The sequence below is a fragment of the Triticum aestivum genome, chromosome 7A (genome assembly GCF_018294505.1).
Source record: "Triticum aestivum cultivar Chinese Spring chromosome 7A, IWGSC CS RefSeq v2.1, whole genome shotgun sequence".
In the NCBI taxonomy this organism is placed as follows: Eukaryota; Viridiplantae; Streptophyta; class Magnoliopsida; order Poales; family Poaceae; genus Triticum; species Triticum aestivum.
Window position 1 is genome coordinate 209,144,807 of NC_057812.1, and position 19,721 is coordinate 209,164,527.

General features: G+C 47.5%; 1 protein-coding gene across 1 annotated transcript; it reads right to left on the reverse strand.

Moving 5' to 3' along the window:
- Window positions 1-363: 363 nt before the first annotated feature.
- Window positions 364-19,157, reverse strand: LOC123151363 (uncharacterized). Its single transcript, XM_044571094.1, has 3 exons — window positions 19,004-19,157; window positions 740-1,102; window positions 364-615 (listed from the first exon to the last, which is right to left on the reverse strand). Exons 1-3 carry the CDS (start codon window positions 19,154-19,156, stop codon window positions 523-525), a joined length of 609 nt encoding a protein of 202 aa, XP_044427029.1. The 5' UTR covers window position 19,157; the 3' UTR covers window positions 364-522.
- Window positions 19,158-19,721: the final 564 nt, after the last annotated feature.

Here is a 19,721-nt window from a genome sequence, read left to right on the forward strand (position 1 = left end):
TATAATTCCATACGAGGTATTCGGAATATTAACAATTCTAAGTAATTTGAATATAGTTGCAGGACACATAATTCCAACACTCCTTCCAATTGAAGTCAAGATTGCTCGTGTCTCCCTTCCCTATGACCATAGAGAAGTGGTCATGGATGATTTTTTTTCCCGCCATGGTCAGTAACCCATCCATTCGTGAGTTTGATTCGGTGAATATGGTTCTTCCTTCTCCGGACATTAATACGACGATGCGCTCGGATTGCCAACCTTAAAGAGGGTGATGCAAACCTTGGTATTTAAAATGTTTATGCAAGAACAATGGTTCAACTTGCAAAGGGATGTAGTTTAAAAATTAAAAGTGTTTATGCATGCATACTGTATGATATTACAATGTACCAAGGTACAATTTAAGTTTTTTTTTTGTGGGTGACAATTTAAGTTTATGTTAAGAAGAACAAAGACGCAGCCAGCCATCCCCTTGGTCTTCTGCAGATCTTCCAGCCGAGCTTAATACTTGACCAATTAGTTTACTTAGACACCATGGCCACCAAGTGAGTCCGTCAGCAACCTCCTGAGCCTTGTCGCCGCCATGGACGCATCCAAGACAGCCTCAGAGCTCATTGCCTGCATATCACATTCACACACGCACAGTGAAGACAGTGTCATTTGCAGGAACAAGATTTGATCATCAACCGAACAGAAAGCAAGCAAGCATGCATGCCGAAGCTGGGGTGGACCATAATATTACCATGCACTTGATCGTGTAGAAAACCTTGCCACCATCGACGAAGCACCAGCTCGCCTCGACGACCTCCATGCGTCCATCCTGCTCGATCAGGCGGATCACCCTGTGCATCTCGACTCTCTCCGCGGAGCCCGTCGTGAAGCTCACGTCGAAATGCGCCGCCCCGCCGAGCTGCACCGTTACGTCCCCAGGACCCGATGGTCCCGCCCCTCCTGTGTCTAGGACGCTGCCGCTGCAGCTGCGCCCGGCCATCCTTCGGCTTTGGGTTTTGTCATCTCTCATCTGCCTCAGCCTTTCGACTCTCTCGTATAGGTCTTCGATGTAGGCGGTGGCCTGCATCAGCTGGCTGGGAATGTCCGGAGGACCCTGGCCACGCAAAGAAGAGTTCTGTAAAATCTTCACGTACTTGACTGACATGATTAACCCAACCATCCTTCTGCCAGGAGAAATATACAAGCACCGTGAAACACGGACTGACTGTGAATTACTCCCTCCATCTCATAATATAATATGTTATCACATGGGGCAAAGGGTGTAGCACCATACCCATTTTTTTTCAAAAAAATGACTATTCTTACAATACTCCGCGTTTGAGTTATAGCTGGGTCGTGCTCGATGATCTGGCTGGGACCAAGGATCGTTTTCTGCCAGTTCCCACACACACGTTCTGCCCGCACCATGTCCATATAATTATGGGTCTGTCTAGATCTCAGTCGACTTAGACTTCGCGAAGTCTAAGTCAACTGACGTCATAAATAAATTGATCGCTCGTTTAAATTCGTTCGCATGCCTGGAGTCAGTTTCCCTGTTCGTTTTGTGTTGGCCTGCGTTGGCTCACCACGTGGGCTGCTGTTGGGCTGTATTGACATTGTCTCTTCATTGTGCCTGTGTTTGTTTTTTAATTTTTTATTTATTTGTGCTTTTTACTGGAATTGGTAGAACATTGTCCCGTTGGTGTATTGCTACACAACACAATGTAGCTCTTATTTTTCACCCTAGCATTGCTAATGCTCTGTTCCTTCTTTTTTTGTCATCCTGTTTTTTTTTCATTTTTTTGTATTTTTAAATGATAAAGGAATATTTAATGGAACAAAGAAAAAAAATAAAAACAAACAAAATAAAAAGAAGAGCACAACTTAATTGTCTGTGACCTACGAATAACTATATGCGTCCGACTAGTGTGCAAATGGGTATCAATATTATTTTGGAAGGGGAAAAAGTAATTTGCATGCGAATGACATGCAATTGTGTGCGATATGTAATTGTGTTCGATCAAGGACATGCAATTGCATGTGGCTGACATGTGTGCAACTAGGTAGACGAAGAAAGCAACTCATGTGGCCGACGTGTGTGCCACCTAATGGCAAATATTGAAAAAAGAAAAACAATTAAGTTTGATGGTAAATATTTAAAATACGGATTTGAATCTTCCCTCATCCCTCACAAAAGAACAAAGAGTTGCACTCTCTTTGAAGAGATGCAATTATAGTCTGGCGATGCTTGCACTTGCGTGCATAGTAGCAACTGCAATTGCCTTCCTTCATCCGGACAAAACGGTACTAAGTTGGAGTTGCAATCAGGAGACGCATATGCAATTGCATAACTATTGGAAGACATGCACTTGCAGTCGGGACGAAGCTTGCAGTTGTGTGCCTACTAGCATACCCCCTTCACAACAACATTAAAAATGTGTCCGAGGATCTGGACAAGTAACTCTTCTCTCCTTTAATATGATCCTTTTTATGAGAAAATGAGCGCCGTTGTCAGAATCAGACACAAAAAAAATATATTTTTTCTTTCTTCATCCTTGGAAAAACAAAAAAATGCAAAAGAAGAAAAGGAAAAAAATTGTATGATTTCAAAAAATAAGAAAAAAACACAAACTGGTTGTGAGACCGGGTGCTTGATTTGTGTTTGCAGGCATGGCAGAAAACGTGGGTGTTATGGTGCTCGTGTGACACATAGTGAGGGTAGGGGATTCACGGGGGAGCTCCCCCCCCCTCCCCTCCAACCAAGCAAAAAAGTCTAGTTGCGAAAAATGTTTGTAAAAAGACATGTAGTTATACTCCAGGGGAAAGCGATTGCAATTGCATGACTAGTTGTCCTCCTCTCTCTTGCCGCCGCCCCTTCGACAAAACAAAGGCACCTAGTTGCAGCTAAGTTAGAAGACACTAAGTTACGACCATGCTAGAAGACATGCGGTTGCATGAGTATAGTTGGACATGCAGCTGGACACCTCTCTCTCGCTGCCGCCCCCTCCGACGAAATAAGGGCCCCCCTGAGTTGCGACCAAGTTACAAGACATGCAGTTGCATGCCCATTGTGGGACATGCAACTGGCCCCATCTCTCTCGACGGCGTCCCCTCCGACCAAACAAGAGTCCATCCCAGTTGCGACCATGGTCTAAGACATGTAGTTGCGTGCCTAGTGTGGGACATGCAACTGGTGCCTCTCCCCGTACAGCAAAAAATGAAAGTTGAGTTGCAACCAAGTTATAAGATGTGACGCCCCCGATTCAATCGTACACTAATCATGCACGCAAAGGTGTACGATCAAGATCAGGGACTCATGGGAAGATATCACAACACAACTCTACAAATAAAAATAAGTCATACAAGCATCATAATACAAGCCAGGGGCCTCGAGGGCTCGAATACAAGTGCTCGATCATAGACGAGTCAGCGGAAGCAACAATATCTGAGTACAGACATAAGTTAAACAAGTTTGCCTTAAGAAGGCTAGCACAAACTGGGATACAGATCGAAAGAGGCGCAGACCTCCTGCCTGGGATCCTCCTAAACTACTCCTGGTCGTCGCCAGCGGGCTGCACGTAGTAGTAGGCACCTCCGGTGTAGTAGGGGTCGTCGTCAACGGTGGCGTCTGGCTCCAGGGCTCCAGCATCTGGTTGCGACAACCAGGTAGAAGGGAAAGGGGAAAAGAGGGAGAAAGCAACCGTGAGTACTCATCCAAAGTACTCGCAATCAAGGAACTACACTACATATGCATGGGTATATGTGTAAGGAGGCCATATCAGTGGACTGAACTGCAGAATGCCAGAATAAGAGGGGGATAACTAATCCTGTCGAAGACTACGCTTCTCGCAGCCACCGTCTTGCAGCATGTAGAAGAGAGTAGATTGAAGTCCTCCAAGTAGCATCTCCAAGTAGCATATCCAGGTAGCATCTCCAGTAGCATCGCATAGCATAATCCTACCCGGCGATCCTCTCCTCGTCGCCCTGTAGAAAAGCGATCACCGGGTTGTCTGTGGAACTTGGAAGGGTGTGTTTTATTAAGTATCCGGTTCTAGTTGTCATAAGGTCAAGGTACAACTCCAAGTCGTCCTGTTACCGAAGATCACGGCTATTCGAATAGATTAACTTCCCTGCAGGGGTGCACCACATAGCCCAACACGCTTGATCCCATTTGGCCGGACACACTTTCCTGGGTCATGCCCGGCCTCGGAAGATCAACACGTCGCAGCCCCACCTAGGCTCAACAGAGAGGCCAGCACGCCGGTCTAAACCTAAGCGCACAGGGGTCTGGGCCCATCACCCATAGCACACCTGCACGTTGCGTACGCGGCCGAAAGCAGACCTAGCCTAGTGGCGTTCCAGTCCAATTCGGCGCGCGCCGCTCCGTCGCTGACGTCTGAAGTGCTTCGGCTGATACCACGACGTCGGGATACCCATAACTACTCCCACGTAGATGGTTAGTGCGTATAGGCTCGTAGCCGACTCAGATCAAATACCAAGATCTCGTTAAGCGTGTTAAGTATCCGCGAACGCCGAACAGGGCCAGGCCCACCTGTCTCCTAGGTGGTCTCAACCTGCCCTGTCGCTCCGCCGCAAAGTAACAGTCAAGGGCCGTCGGGAACCCAGGCCCACCTCTACCGGGATGGAGCCACCTGTCCTTTCAGCCCCCTCGTCAGAATCACTTGCGGGTACTCAATGAGCTGACCCGACTTTAGTCACCATCTGTATAGTATGTATGTATGTATAGTATATACCCGTGATCACCTCCCAAGTGATCACGGCCCGATAGTATAGCAAGGCAGACTGACAAGAATGTAGGGCCAATGATGATAAACTAGCATCCTATACTAAGCATTTAGGATTGCAGGTAAGGTATCAACAGATGTAGCGACAATGTCAGGCTATGCATCAGAATAGGATTAACGAAAGCAGTAACATGCTACACTACTCTAATGCAAGCAGTATAGAGGAGAATAGGCGATATCTGGTGATCAAGGGGGGGGGGGGGGCTTGCCTGGTTGCTCAGACAAGGAGGGGTCGTTGGTGACGTAGTCGTACTCGGTGGCATCAGCGTCGGTCTCGTAGTCTACCGGAGATAAGAGGGGGAAGAAACAATGAATACAATGCAAACATAAACACGACGATGCGTGACGTGACAATGAGCGGTGCTAGGTGTGCCCTAACGTGGTATGAGGTGGTACCGGTTAAGGGGGGAAACATCCGGGAAAGTATTCCCGGTGTTTCGCGTTTTCGGGCAGAGGAGCCGGAGGGGGAAAGTTGCGAGTTCGATAGGTTAGGGGTGTGTGGCGGACGAACGGACTGCGTATCCGGATTCGTCTCGTCGTTCTGAGCAACTTTCATGTTGAAAATATTTTAATCCGAGTTACGGATTAAAAGATATGATTTTCTAAAGATTATATAAATTTCTGGAATTTAATTAATTAATTATTTAATTCGAAAATGAATTTATGACGTCAGCATGATGTCATGCTGACGTCAGCAGTCAACAGGGTTGACTTGGTCAACCCGACAGGTGGGTCCCGTTCATCATTGACTGTTTAGTCTAATTAATGTTTAGCTAATCTAATTACTATTTAATTAAACTAATTAGTTAATTAGGTTAATCTAATTATGATTAATTAACTTAATTAATTCCTTAATTAATTAATTAATTTAATTATTATTTATTTATTTAATATATATATTTTTTAATTCTTTTTTTTATAAAACCGTTCTGGGGCTGGGCCCCACATGTCTGTGGCCCATAGGGGCCTAGAGGGCGCGGGCGTCGGGGCACAGCCCGAACAGGGGCGCACCCGACCGGGCATTGCGGGGCGGCGGTGTGGGGGTGAGGCCACCGGGCGCGACCGAGGCAGTCGGCACGCGTGCGGGCGCCGGGAATCGGCAGCGAGGGGCGGCGTCCAGGTGAAGGCCGCGACGCAGTGGGGGGCGCATGAGGAGGCGATGGTGGCGCGGCCACGGGTCACGAGCAGGGCGGTCGAGCGCCGTGGCCGCGGCCGTGGGCCAGCGAGGCCGTGCACGAGAGCGACGGGGAGAGGCACGCGGTGAGCGTGCAACGGGCGGGGCCGGAGCGCGTCGACCGCGGGCAGGGATGGTGGTGACCGGGGCGACACAAGGAGAGAGGGGGCGAAGGGGGACGGCAGCGCTCACTTGCGAGCAGGGAAGGGGGGCGACGGGGCGCGTTGGCGTCGGCGAGGGAGAGGCGATGGAGCGGCGACGACGAGGTGGCGGAGCACAGCAGCGACGAGGCGGCGCCGGGGATGGGCGCCGGCGTCGCAGGCTCAGGGCGGCGCGGGATCTGGCCCCTCCCCGATCCAGTCGAGTAGGGGGGGCGCCTGGGAGGAGGCAGGGGGCGATGGTGCGGCGGTCCGGCGAGGTGGCCCCGGGCAGTGGCGACGGGCAGCGCCGCGGGTCGAACGACGGCGGCGGGCCGTCCACGGGCGCTGGGGACGGCGGGTCCGAGGCGCACGGCGTGCGGTTGAGGTGGCCGGCGCGGTCCAGGCGGCGTGGGGCGCAGGGGAGTGCGGGAGGGGCGGCGTCGGCGTCGGGCCCGATGGGGTAGCGGGACGGCGAGGCAGCAGGGCGATGGGGGTGGTGCTCCGGTGGGGGGGGGGGGCGCCGAGGACGGCGACGTGCGTCGGGGCGATGTCGTCGGGGTCGGGGGCGTGGTCGCCTCGATCCCGATTTGGATCGAGGGAGTGAGGGAAGAGTGGGGGGGGGGGAAGTGGGGATCGGGTGAGGGTTAGGGTTCGGGGGAGGTGGCCTCGTAGGCCAGAGGCGAAGTGGCCGGCTGGGCCGGCCGGCTGGCTAGCTGGGCTAGCTGGGCCGGTAGGCCCAGCGGGGGGGGTGCTTCTTTTTTTTCTGTTTTAATTTTATTACCCTAATTGTTTTAGTTTTGTAAAACATATAATTAGCACCTAAATCACTAATAGTATTTATACCACTGCCACAATTATTCTTGTAGTTATAAAAAGTAGTTTTTAATAATTTAATTATTTAAGAGACGTTTAAATTATTGTTTCAGCGACTGTTCCTATTATCTAATGCACTTAAACATTGTATGTTAATTTGGATCCACCACCATAATCATCTATGATTTGTTTGCTACACTTTGAACATTTTAGATTTGACTTTTCAAAACTTTTTCTGTTTGACTAGATTTTGAATTTGAATTTGAAACGGTTTCGAACTAACACGAGATTAACAACGGTAATCGTGGTGACATGGCATCATTACCAGAGGGTTACTGTAGCTTGATTACCCGGGCGTCACAATTCTCCTCCACTACAAGAAATCTCATCCCGAGATTTAAGAGGGGCGTAAGGGGGAAGTTCTGGTTATTCTAATGGATCTTCTCGAAGAAGTTAATCCCTTTCGTTGATGTCTTCAATTCTTTATTCCAAAGCATCATGATGAAGTTGTCGTCCTTTCTTCGGGGAACTCCATCGTACTTACGAATAGGTACGGGGCAGCTCTACAATGATAGGATGTTATAAGGGAAATTCATCTGGGGGTATCCCAAGAATGAACATATGAGTATCTCTCGAGTTGAACAAATGACACACATCGAGAGCAAAGTAAGACGGTGTAATAAGAAGTTTCAAGCGGATAGGCAATCATTCATTGCCTGAAGCAGAGTGCAAAAGGGGTTCAGAGCAATGGGAATAAGTATTGTGTCCGATACCAGAATAGATCAACAGGCAAGTGGCCCGTGAATTATATACAAAGTCAAGCACGAGGAATAACTTTGACATCAGGTTGTACAGGAGAGTCAGGTTTCGATCCTGTGGAACTGTGGGTTATGGGCCCACCATGTGGGTTAAAAGTAGGAAGGCGGTGATGTCTTGCACGATCATGCAAGTACGGCATGTCAGAGGTTAGCCTGCCAGTTATATGTCAGCAACTACATCGGTACCAAGGCGAGGGACAAGGAGAACCATTTTCCTGCTCGTTGAAACGAGGCGGACCAATAGGCAAAGTTCTCGTCCATTGGTGGTTACTGAAATGTCATCAACAATAGTAACAGGGTCTTACTGACAGAGTTGTACACCGAGGTGTTTACATAAGCAAGAGAATAATACTGCTTAGATTATATAGACCTCAAGAAAGGTTAACCCAACCAATGGAAAGAAAAATAAGATTATCAGATTAAACAGAACAATGAAAAGGAAAATGTGTTTAAACACATCTTTCAGGGGTAAATCCTTCCCAAGGACAAGCAGAGCAAGATATCCATGGCAGGATATAAAGTAGAAAACCATTTAGGAAAGGGGGAAGGAATCTCATGATATTACCCATACCACGGTGTTAGGATAAATGATAAATAAAATCTAGCATCGTGCTTCAAATGTTCCTGTTGAAAATCGGAGTACCATTGACATGCTTCGAGATAGCATTGACAAGGTCTTCAGGTGAAGATCAGACTTTGGAAACACGAAGGATCCATCAGGAATAACTTGTAGAATAAGTCTTACAATTTCCTCATGGATGAATGGATAACCTTGCTGAAAAGGAATCTATAATGATAGGTCCTCCAGCCGGGGGGGGGGGGGTGCTAGGCATGACATCAGGTTACCGGGTCATCAAAGGATCAATGTCATAACTCTTGGAAAGTTGTCCCAACCATCATATCTGACCGAGATTCAGATCCGATTGGTGTCAGGATACCTGAGACTCAGGATGTCCGAGAAGAAAAGGCGCAACACAAATCGTTGAAATGGCATTGCAAGCTTCTCGGGAAATGAACTATGGGAGCGGGTTTCTGAAGCAATAGTTCACCATTAAACCAGGGAGAGGACAAGGAGGTGTCTGGTGAACTCAACGGCAATTCACCGAGATTCCCAAAAGATGGATTTCCACCATTAAGTGAACAAGGAGATAACATTTGTCAGATTAACTGATATAAGGAAGTATGCTCGAGGAAAACATACACAATTAAACATTGGTTGAAGGGTGCGCCCGAAGTACGGGTTGGGTTGCACGACCAATGTTAGAATGGTGATTCAATTAGCGAAGGACTTAGAATGAACTATCGCCCATTCACTTCAAAGCAATAGGGTTGCTAGAAGTTTTGAATTCACACCTCATGGTTCAATTGTCGGTATTCCGGTTAGAAACAACACGGGTACCAAGAAAGAATGGTGAGGGTGAGAAGTATCACCATACCAAGAATTCTTAAGAGGTGGAGTAATCCTCACGACCTCCTTGACATAAAAGATGGTAATACTCCATGGTAAAGAAGAACAAATGCTAGGTAGCAAGGAACTCGAGGTATAACACAAAACACAAACAAGTTTTTTTTGTTGGAGGGAACGCAATAAAGGGGTCGATGACAACACAAATCATCGAGGGCAAGGATGGTATTTCTCATCATTAATTCAATTGATATCCTGGAAGAGCATCAGAATGTAGATGGTGATCATGACACATTTGTCGAGAGATTCCACGAAGATGTAATCGATCCGCGATCACATCAAGTCAAAAAGAATGATGAAGCTAGAGGTTATTGGAACCATAGGTACGACACAAACTTGAAATCTAGCTTGTTGTTCAAGGCGAAATGATATGACGAGGAAGTTCGACGTAAGCTTAGCTATCGTCGCAAATTGGTGCTCCGAGAATAAGGACCAGGTAGCACAGTTAGAATCATCACGACAATGATGTAGCCAAACAGGCTAGGAATGGCGTGATCGGGTACAAACTCATACTTATAGAAGCTTACTGAAGAGTTGTTGAACCGTAGAGCGGACTCGGTTCAGTTATCGGTGTCTTTGAGTGTTTAATAACTCAGAGCCCATGAAAAATTGGAATCAGTGGTAAGGTAGCACTTGATGAAGAACTCATAAGAAGTTATGCAGTACCATGATAATCTCGAGATACCAGGGGGGTAATACTCAACACAAGATCAAAGTAAAGGTTGGACTGGTGTATTGATCCATAGAAGACAATAGTTTTAACTTGTCCGAGAAATGGAATCAAAGAAGAACAATCATGGACGGAACCACGGTTGCAAGGGATCAATTCACAGATACCATATGTTAGCTATCAAGGAAATAGTTATTATTACAAGAAGCTTCCATGATAGGATATACATCGCGTCCATGGGCATGAACACAAAGTTCAAGGTCGACTCCCACTTCTCCAATGCATAACCTTTCATTCACTTCTCACGTTCGATGAAGTTGCAGTGTTGAAATTTTATCTGGTGCAGCACCAGAAGAGTATGACTCGTGAAAACTTTCGGGTTCACACGGTTTAGAGAAGGCATATGTTCAACCCATAGGGGCTTCTTAGAAACATATACCACGAGTTTCAAGAGTAAATAACACAAGCCCGAAAGCAGAGCATGGTTGGCCAAGCAGAGGATACAACTTAACAAAGGCATTATGTATCAGGGGAAGAACTCATAAAGTGATCAAATGTGAAGGACACTGTCGGATAACAATCCAACAAAGGACTTGATGGTCCACAAAGGATCTGATACGAGTATCGGTACTCAACTAGAGGGAGAAGAATGCAAGGAGATCAGATTATAGAAACAACTGACTAACTCAATTGTCAAATGCAAAGGAATTATGATTTCCAAATCAAGGGATCAGAAGCAATGCTCTGATTAGGGATGGATAAGTTGAATAGCCTTAGGGTATAATCAACGACAATTGGATTGGTCGAGAACCAATTCCAGTTAAAAGAATGGAAGCTCAGCCGGAAAAGTAATTTATAAGGATCAATGATGATTGCGTGTATTCGCAAACATATTGAGTCAACAGACTCAAAATGATAATGACAAGGAATGTCATTAAGACTACGAGACTTATGGGATTAACCATAATGCAAGCAAGCAAGAATTTCAAGAGCCAAAAGGCTCCAGAGGATTTTCGGAAGATCGAATATTATTTTGAAGACTTTTGTGAAACACAAGAACAACTGGGGATGAGCGGATACTCGGCAAGCACGAGTAATTATCCGTAGGGGTATTCATGCAGCAAGGAACTGCAGGGCAGTAAGCGTAAGAATTCTCGGAATATCGAAGAGTATTTCAGGACATCTTGTAATAACAAGAGCAACTGGGGATGACAATATGAACGATAGGTGTAAGTAGTTATCCAAAGGGATTTATCGATGGAAGTGAATTGCAAAAGCGATGGCACATAGTCTCGAGAGCACATCGTAGAGTATCTTCGGAATCTTCTGGTGTAGCAGGCGGTCATCGGTAACAAGTGGCTCCCCGGTAGAAGGTACTCGCGAGAACCTAAAGTTAGATTTTAGTAAAAATCGTTTAACCCGAATAGAAGAGAGTTCAGAGTCCCAGAGTAAAGATCGAGGAGTAAAAGATCCTAGTACCACCCGATGGCTACGTGGGCCCGTAAGGCACACAACCAAGTTAGTAAAAGTTTTTGTAATGTCTAGACTCGACTTCGGCCAAGGAGTGTGGAAGGGGGATTCCTACAGGCAGTCGGCTCTGATACCAACTTGTGACGCCCCCGATTCAATCGTACACTAATCATGCACGCAAAGGTGTACGATCAAGATCAGGGACTCACAGGAAGATATCACAACACAACTCTACAAATAAAAATAAGTCATACAAGCATCATAATACAAGCCAGGGGCCTCGAGGGCTCGAATACAAGTGCTCGATCATAGACGAGTCAGCGGAAGCAACAATATCTGAGTATAGACATAAGTTAAACAAGTTTGCCTTAAGAAGGCTAGCACAAACTGGGATACAGATCGAAAGAGGCGCAGGCCTCCTGCCTGGGATCCTCCTAAACTACTCCTGGTCGTCGCCAGCGGGCTGCACGTAGTAGTAGGCACCTCCGGTGTAGTAGGGGTCGTCGTCGACGGTGGCGTCTGGCTCCAGGGCTCCAGCATCTGGTTGCGACAACCAGGTAGAAGGGAAAGGGGAAAAGAGGGAGAAAGCAACCGTGAGTACTCATCCAAAGTACTCGCAAGCAAGGAACTACACTACATATGCATGGGTATATGTGTAAGGAGGACATATCAGTGGACTGAACTGCAGAATGCCAGAATAAGAGGGGGATAACTAATCCTGTCGAAGACTACGCTTCTCGCAGCCACTGTCTTGCAGCATGTAGAAGAGAGTAGATTGAAGTCCTCCAAGTAGCATCTCCAAGTAGCATATCCAGGTAGCATCTCCAGTAGCATCGCATAGCATAATCCTACCTGGCGATCCTCTCCTCGTCGCCCTGTAGAAAAGCGATCACCGGGTTGTCTGTGGAACTTGGAAGGGTGTGTTTTATTAAGTATCCGGTTCTAGTTGTCATAAGGTCAAGGTACAACTCCAAGTCGTCCTGTTACCGAAGATCACGGCTATTCGAATAGATTAACTTCCCTGCAGGGGTGCACCACATAGCCCAACACGCTTGATCCCATTTGGCCGGACACACTTTCCTGGGTCATGCCCGGCCTCGGAAGATCAACACGTCGCAGCCCCACCTAGGCTCAACAAAGAGGCCAGCACGCCGGTCTAAACCTAAGCGCACAGGGGTCTGGGCCCATCACCCATAGCACACCTGCACGTTGCGTACGCGGCCGAAAGCAGACCTAGCCTAGTGGCGTTCCAGTCCAATTCGGCGCGCGCCGCTCCATCGCTGACGTCTGAAGTGCTTCGGCTGATACCACGACGTCGGGATACCCATAACTACTCCCACGTAGATGGTTAGTGCGTATAGGCTCGTAGCCGACTCAGATCAAATACCAAGATCTCGTTAAGCGTGTTAAGTATCCGCGAACGCCGAACAGGGCCAGGCCCACCTGTCTCCTAGGTGGTCTCAACCTGCCCTGTCGCTCCGCCGCAAAGTAACAGTCGAGGGCCGTCGGGAACCCAGGCCCACCTCTACCGGGATGGAGCCACCTGTCCTTTCAGCCCCCTCGTCAGAATCACTTGCGGGTACTCAATGAGCTGACCCGACTTTAGTCACCATCTGTATAGTATGTATGTATGTATAGTATATACCCGTGATCACCTCCCAAGTGATCACGGCCCGATAGTATAGCAAGGCAGACTGACAAGAATGTAGGGCCAATGATGATAAACTAGCATCCTATACTAAGCATTTAGGATTGCAGGTAAGGTATCAACAGATGTAGCGACAATGTCAGGCTATGCATCAGAATAGGATTAACGAAAGCAGTAACATGCTACACTACTCTAATGCAAGCAGTATAGAGGAGAATAGGCGATATCTGGTGATCAAGGGGGGGGGGCTTGCCTGGTTGCTCAGACAAGGAGGGGTCGTTGGTGACGTAGTCGTACTCGGTGGCATCAGCGTCGGTCTCGTAGTCTACCGGAGATAAGAGGGGGAAGAAACAATGAATACAATGCAAACATAAACACGACGATGCGTGACGTGACAATGAGCGGTGCTAGGTGTGCCTAACGTGGTATGAGGTGGTACCGGTTAAGGGGGGAAACATCCGGGAAAGTATTCCCGGTGTTTCGCGTTTTCGGGCAGAGGAGCCGAAGGGGGAAAGTTGCGAGTTCGATAGGTTAGGGGTGTGTGGCGGACGAACGGACTGCGTATCCGGATTCGTCTCGTCGTTCTGAGCAACTTTCATGTTGAAAATATTTTAATCCGAGTTACGGATTAAAAGATATGATTTTCTAAAGATTATATAAATTTCTGGAATTTAATTAATTAATTATTTAATTCGAAAATGAATTTATGACGTCAGCATGATGTCATGCTGACGTCAGCAGTCAACAGGGTTGACTTGGTCAACCCGACAGGTGGGTCCCGTTCGTCATTGACTGTTTAGTCTAATTAATGTTTAGCTAATCTAATTACTATTTAATTAAACTAATTAGTTAATTAGGTTAATCTAATTATGATTAATTAACTTAATTAATTCCTTAATTAATTAATTAATTTAATTATTATTTATTTATTTAATATATATATTTTTTAATTCTTTTTTTTTATAAAACCGTTCTGGGGCCGGGCCCCACATGTCTGTGGCCCATAGGGGCCTAGAGGGCGCGGGCGTCGGGGCACAGCCCGAACAGGGGCGCACCCGACCGGGCATTGCGGGGCGGCGGTGTGGGGGTGAGGCCACCGGGCGCGACCGAGGCAGTCGGCACGCGTGCGGGCGCCGGGAATCGGCAGCGAGGGGCGGCGTCCAGGTGAAGGCCGCGACGCAGTGGGGGGCGCATGAGGAGGCGATGGTGGCGCGGCCACGGGTCACGAGCAGGGCGGTCGAGCACCGTGGCCGCGGCCGTGGGCCAGCGAGGCCGTGCACGGGAGCGACGGGGAGAGGCACGCGGTGAGCGTGCAACGGGCGGGGCTGGAGCGCGTCGACCGCGGGCAGGGATGGTGGTGACCGGGGCGACACAGGGAGAGAGGGGGCGAAGGGGGACAGCAGCGCTCACTTGCGAGCAGGGAAGGGGGGCGACGGGGCGCGTTGGCGTCGGCGAGGGAGAGGCGATGGAGCGGCGACGACGAGGTGGCGGAGCACAGCAGCGACGAGGCGGCGCCGGGGATGGGCGTCGGCGTCGCAGGCTCATGGCGGCGCGGGATCTGGCCCCTCCCCGATCCAGTCGAGTAGGGGGGGCGCCTGGGAGGAGGCAGGGGGCGATGGTGCGGCGGTCCGGCGAGGTGGCCCCGGGCAGTGGCGACGGGCAGCGCCGCGGGTCGAACGACGGCGGCGGGCCGTCCACGGGCGCTGGGGACGGCGGGTCCGAGGCGCACGGTGTGCGGTTGAGGTGGCCGACGCGGTCCAGGCGGCGTGGGGCGCAGGGGAGTGCGGGAGGGGCGGCGTCGGCGTCGGGCCCGATGGGGTAGCGGGACGGCGAGGCAGCAGGGCGATGGGGGTGGTGCTCCGGTGGGGGGGGCGCCGAGGACGGCGACGTGCGTCGGGGCGATGTCGTCGGGGTCGGGGGCGTGGTCGCCTCGATCCCGATTTGGATCGAGGGAGTGAGGGAAGAGTGGGGGGGGAGTGGGGATCGGGTGAGGGTTAGGGTTCGGGGGAGGTGGCCTCGTAGGCCAGAGGCGAAGTGGCCGGCTGGCTAGCTGGGCTAGCTGGGCCGGTAGGCCCAGCGGGGGGGGGGTGCTTCTTTTTTTCTGTTTTAATTTTATTACCCTAATTGTTTTAGTTTTGTAAAACATTTAATTAGCACCTAAATCACTAATAGTATTTATACCACTGCCACAATTATTCTTGTAGTTATAAAAAGTAGTTTTTAATAATTTAATTATTTAAGAGACGTTTAAATTATTGTTTCAGCGACTGTTCCTATTATCTAATGCACTTAAACATTGTATGTTAATTTGGATCCACCACCATAATCATCTATGATTTGTTTGCTACACTTTGAACATTTTAGATTTGACTTTTCAAAACTTTTACTGTTTGACTAGATTTTGAATTTGAATTTGAAACGGTTTCGAACTAACACGAGATTAACAACGGTAATCGTGGTGACATGGCATCATTACCAGAGGGTTACTGTAGCTTGATTACCCGGGCGTCACATAAGACATGCAGTTGTGTGCCTAGTGTGGGGCATGCAACTGGGCCCCATCTCTCTTGATGCCGTCCCCTTTGAGAAAACAAAGGTCACCCAGTTGCGACCAATTTAGAAGACATGGAGTTGCGTGCCCATTGTGGGACATGCAAACTGGCGCCTCTCCCCGCACAACAAAAATGGAAGTCGAGTTGCAACCAAATTATAGGACATGCGGTTGTGTGCCTAGTGTGGGACATGCAACTGGTGCCTCTCCCCGTACAAAAAAATGAAATTTGAGTTGCAACCAAGTTATAAGACATGTAGTTGTGAGTTGTGACGATGCTTAAAGACATGCAGTTGCGTGCCCGTTGTGGGACATACACCTGGCGCCTCTCCCCGTACAACAAAAATGAAAGTCGAGTTGCAACCAAGTTATAAGATATGCAGTTGCGACCAAGTTAGAAGACATGCAGTTGCATGCCTGGTGTGGGGCATGCAACTGGGCCCCATCTCTCTCGACGCCGCCCCCTCCTAAAAAACAAGGGTCTGACAAAACAAATGTCCTCCCAGTTGCGACCAAGTTAGAAGACATGGAGTTGCATGCCCATTGTGGGACATGCAACTGGCGCCTCTCCCCACACAACAAAAATGGAAGTCGTGTTGCAACCACGCTATAAGACATGCAGTTGCGACCAAGTCAGAAGATATGCAGTTGCACACCTAGTGTGGGACATGCAATTGGGCCCCATCTCTCTCTACGTCGTCCCCTCCGACAAAACAAAGGCCCCCTAGTTGATACCAAGTTAGAAGACATGGAGTTGCGTTCCCATTGTGGCATATGCAACTGGCGCCTCTCCCCGCACAACAAAAATGGAAGTCAAATTGCAAATAAGTTATAAGACATGTAGTTGCATGCCTAGTGTGGGACATGCAACTGGGTCCCATCTCTCTCGACGTAGCCCCCTTCGACTAAACAAAGATCCCCTAGTTGATACCAAGTTATAAGACATGCAGTTGCGTGCATATTGTGGGACATGCAACTGGTGCCTCTCCCCGCACAACAAAAATGGAAGTCGAGTTGCAACCAAGTAAAGCAAACAAAAGGGCTATACAAATCCTAGTTATGGCCCAATAATACATTTGAGGGGATTTGAGTTCAAAGATAAGCTTCAAAAACATGGATCTGATTTCACGAAAGTAATGTTTCAGCAAAATCATATTCTTCGACCTACTAATGTCGACTAGAATAAAACAAAACAAGTGAATTGAATCACTCTTGCTAATGGCTTTAGTAATGTGCATGAGGGGATATGAGAGAAGCACTTCTTGAGACACCAAAAAATATCCCAGTAAAGAACAATATAAATGATAGCACTCACCAGATTAAAAAAACAAAAAAATGTGTCAAAAAATAGATAACTAGCAGAGGTTTATATCCTAAAAGACAAAAAAGAATGTCAACTTAGCAAAAACCCTAAACACACGTCTGTCTTGTCACCTACTCATGAACATATGGTGTAAAAAATGCACTATAGTCTCTGTACAGAGAGGGTGTAAAAATGTATCTACAAGTACGCATAAACATAAAAAAAGGTGTTGATAAAAAACTACTTGCTGTACAATTCAATGGAGAAACACACTTCATCTTCAGTCTCTTGGCCTACTAAAAGAAATTTAGTACTACTAGTTGCAAAACAATCTTTACTGGAAAGAACCTCAAAATAAATAGCAATAAAAGGGAAAAAAATCTGAATGACACTTGACAGTGGCACATAAAAGCGGAGCTTTATTTATCGAGATAAGTGAATCTACCTACAAGCAAAGAAACAAGTTTCATCATCAAAAAATCCACCACACCAACATTGCCGATAGACAAGCGTGAGCGAGAGACACTATTGTGCATGAACGCACAAAAAATTAAACCTAAAAAAATAAGGTCTAAACTATGGGGGCGATTCTCTGCTTGAAACTATTAATCACATATTTGACACAAACAAAAAAGAAGGCGTTGGGGGGGGGGGGGGGAGGGGGGAGTATGGACATACAAAATCCTAACTACTCTACTGGATACATGGGCACAGTGACAAACTGCTACGGTGCAGCAGACATGCAATTAGCATCAGTCCCAGGACAAGACCTCATGTTGCTTACTCACACAGCGCTACAATTATATCAGAATAATTTCAGAATAAGAAGCAAAAGAACTAAACTAACTGAAATTAAACACTAAAAAGTGCAGTTAACTTGGCGTTTTTCTCTGCTTAATCACCACGGGGTGGCCGCTTCCCCTTCCTCACTCTTTAATGCAGCCCCAAAACAAACACAGAAAATAAAAACGACCCGCACCAAAACACAGCCCAGCCCCAGCCCATCAGCAGCGCTCGCGTACCGGGATCACCAATTCGACGGGGAAAAACAAAAGCGGGCCTGCCCACGCCTTAACAGGCCGAAACAAAGGACAAAAGTGACCCAGCACGAATCTACAAGGTGCTACAGATCGGACGGCTAGCCAGTCGACTGAGACTTCGCGAAGCGACTGATTTTTAGCAGCGTCGTACAATTATAACCTGATGGATTTGCTGCCTAGCGTGCAGTTGCTTTCCGATGCATATATACTTGGCACGTAGCCGTTAATGTCTTCAGTCGTGTGTACGTATACTAGTGAGACATAGATAGCGCCAGCGAGGGTGATAGATAGATAGATCCCTCTGATGGCCGTTTGCTATCCGATTCGCAGCTTATCATGTGCTGTACCCCTGCATGGACGTACGTGCAGGTACGTCGTGTACCACGACGCCTAACTTATGTTCTTTTCTCAAGTAAGTACAACCCATGAACACCACACTTGCATAAGCACAAAACATGAACAGCTCCATGTCTCAATTTTTAGCAAGACCTTTTCGGCGGGAGAGGAAGTGAGAGTAGCAATCCAACTATGTATGTATGCACGAGTCATCTTAGTTATCTAGAATAGTTTGTCTACTTTAACTATGTTGATGTCCCGCAAAAATAAAAACTGTATGGATGAAAGTTATGCTATTTTATACCCCATCCCTTCCTAGCTATAATTCTTGTTAGATATTCTAATATGAACTAAATACGAAGCGAAATGAGTGAATCTACACTCTAAACTACATCTATATACATTTGTATGTAGTTCATATTGAAATCTTTAAAAACAGAGGGAGTACTTGTTCTTACATATTTATGGTATAGTGCAAGTTATTAATAACGTGTGCAAATCTTGAACTCAACAACAGTTATTAATGCCAGAGAACAAAACGCAACATATCTGTCGAGCACAATATTTTGATCATTGAACTGAGAGGCAACAACATGTCTTGAAAACAGAAAAACAGCTTAGAAATATATACCAAAAAAGACATGAACCATGAGAGAAAAAGTAGGTGCGATCACACTCGTGCATAACTTTCTAGCAGTTATGAATCCAAGTGTGTGTATTCTCGCATGCCAGTTAACTATGAATTTGCACAAAATTTGTGAACTAATATATCCTTTACGTACCTCTGAGGCACCCAGCCGATAGTCTTGGGGAAGCAGAGACGTGAGCTTGGAGCATAGATCTTCCACCTCGATCCTCCCACTCGCCTTCCTCCGCGCATCGTTCATGCCGAACACCATGTTCGTCCCCTCTCCGTCTCCTCCCTTCCTCTTCATACTCGTGAAGCAAAGTAGACTTTCCTTCTTGAAAGACCCAGACTTCTCTTCTTATAGGCCCATCAATTTGGCGTATGCACATGCATGAAACATGACAGTGGGGCTACCGACCACTTGTGCAACTGGCCAAGCCGCTAAGGTTGCATGGATTATGTGATTTGGTGCTTGTGGCCACTTGTGCAAGTAAATTTACGAGGATAGGGACGTAGAATGCTTGTCATGCATCCAAGTTTTACTTTTCAGGCCCCTCTGTAACTACGTTCGCCATTTTTGTTGTTGAAGGAAATATTTTTTTTCGGCTGAATAAGTTAGAAATATAATTATTCTACGGTGAAATGAAGGCCGCGGCTTGAAGTATCCGCGGCTTCGGTGTTTTGCGGTATTGCTTGCCTCCTCCCCTATACACGTGACTGTGCCGCTATCTCGGTCCTTTCTACTCGCCGGCAGGGTGTGGTGCTTCTCAGTAAGGAGCGAACCTTCTCGGCGACAGTTCGGTGGGGGTGTTGCCCCAAATTTTGATGGTTTCATCCAGGAGACGTGAGTTCGTTCTTTGTTTGTTGCCTTG

Bases quoted from the DNA above. Each gene is read 5' to 3' on its own strand.
- LOC123151363 (XM_044571094.1), bottom strand. From the start codon at position 19,156: ATGAAGAGGAAGGGAGGAGACGGAGAGGGGACGAACATGGTGTTCGGC. The intron at 1,103-19,003 runs GTACGTAAAGGA...TTGCGTGGCCAG, and splicing joins ATCGGCTGGGTGCCTCAGAG to GGTCCTCCGGACATTCCCAG. The intron at 616-739 runs GTAATATTATGG...TGTGATATGCAG, and splicing joins TCTACACGATCAAGTGCATG to GCAATGAGCTCTGAGGCTGT.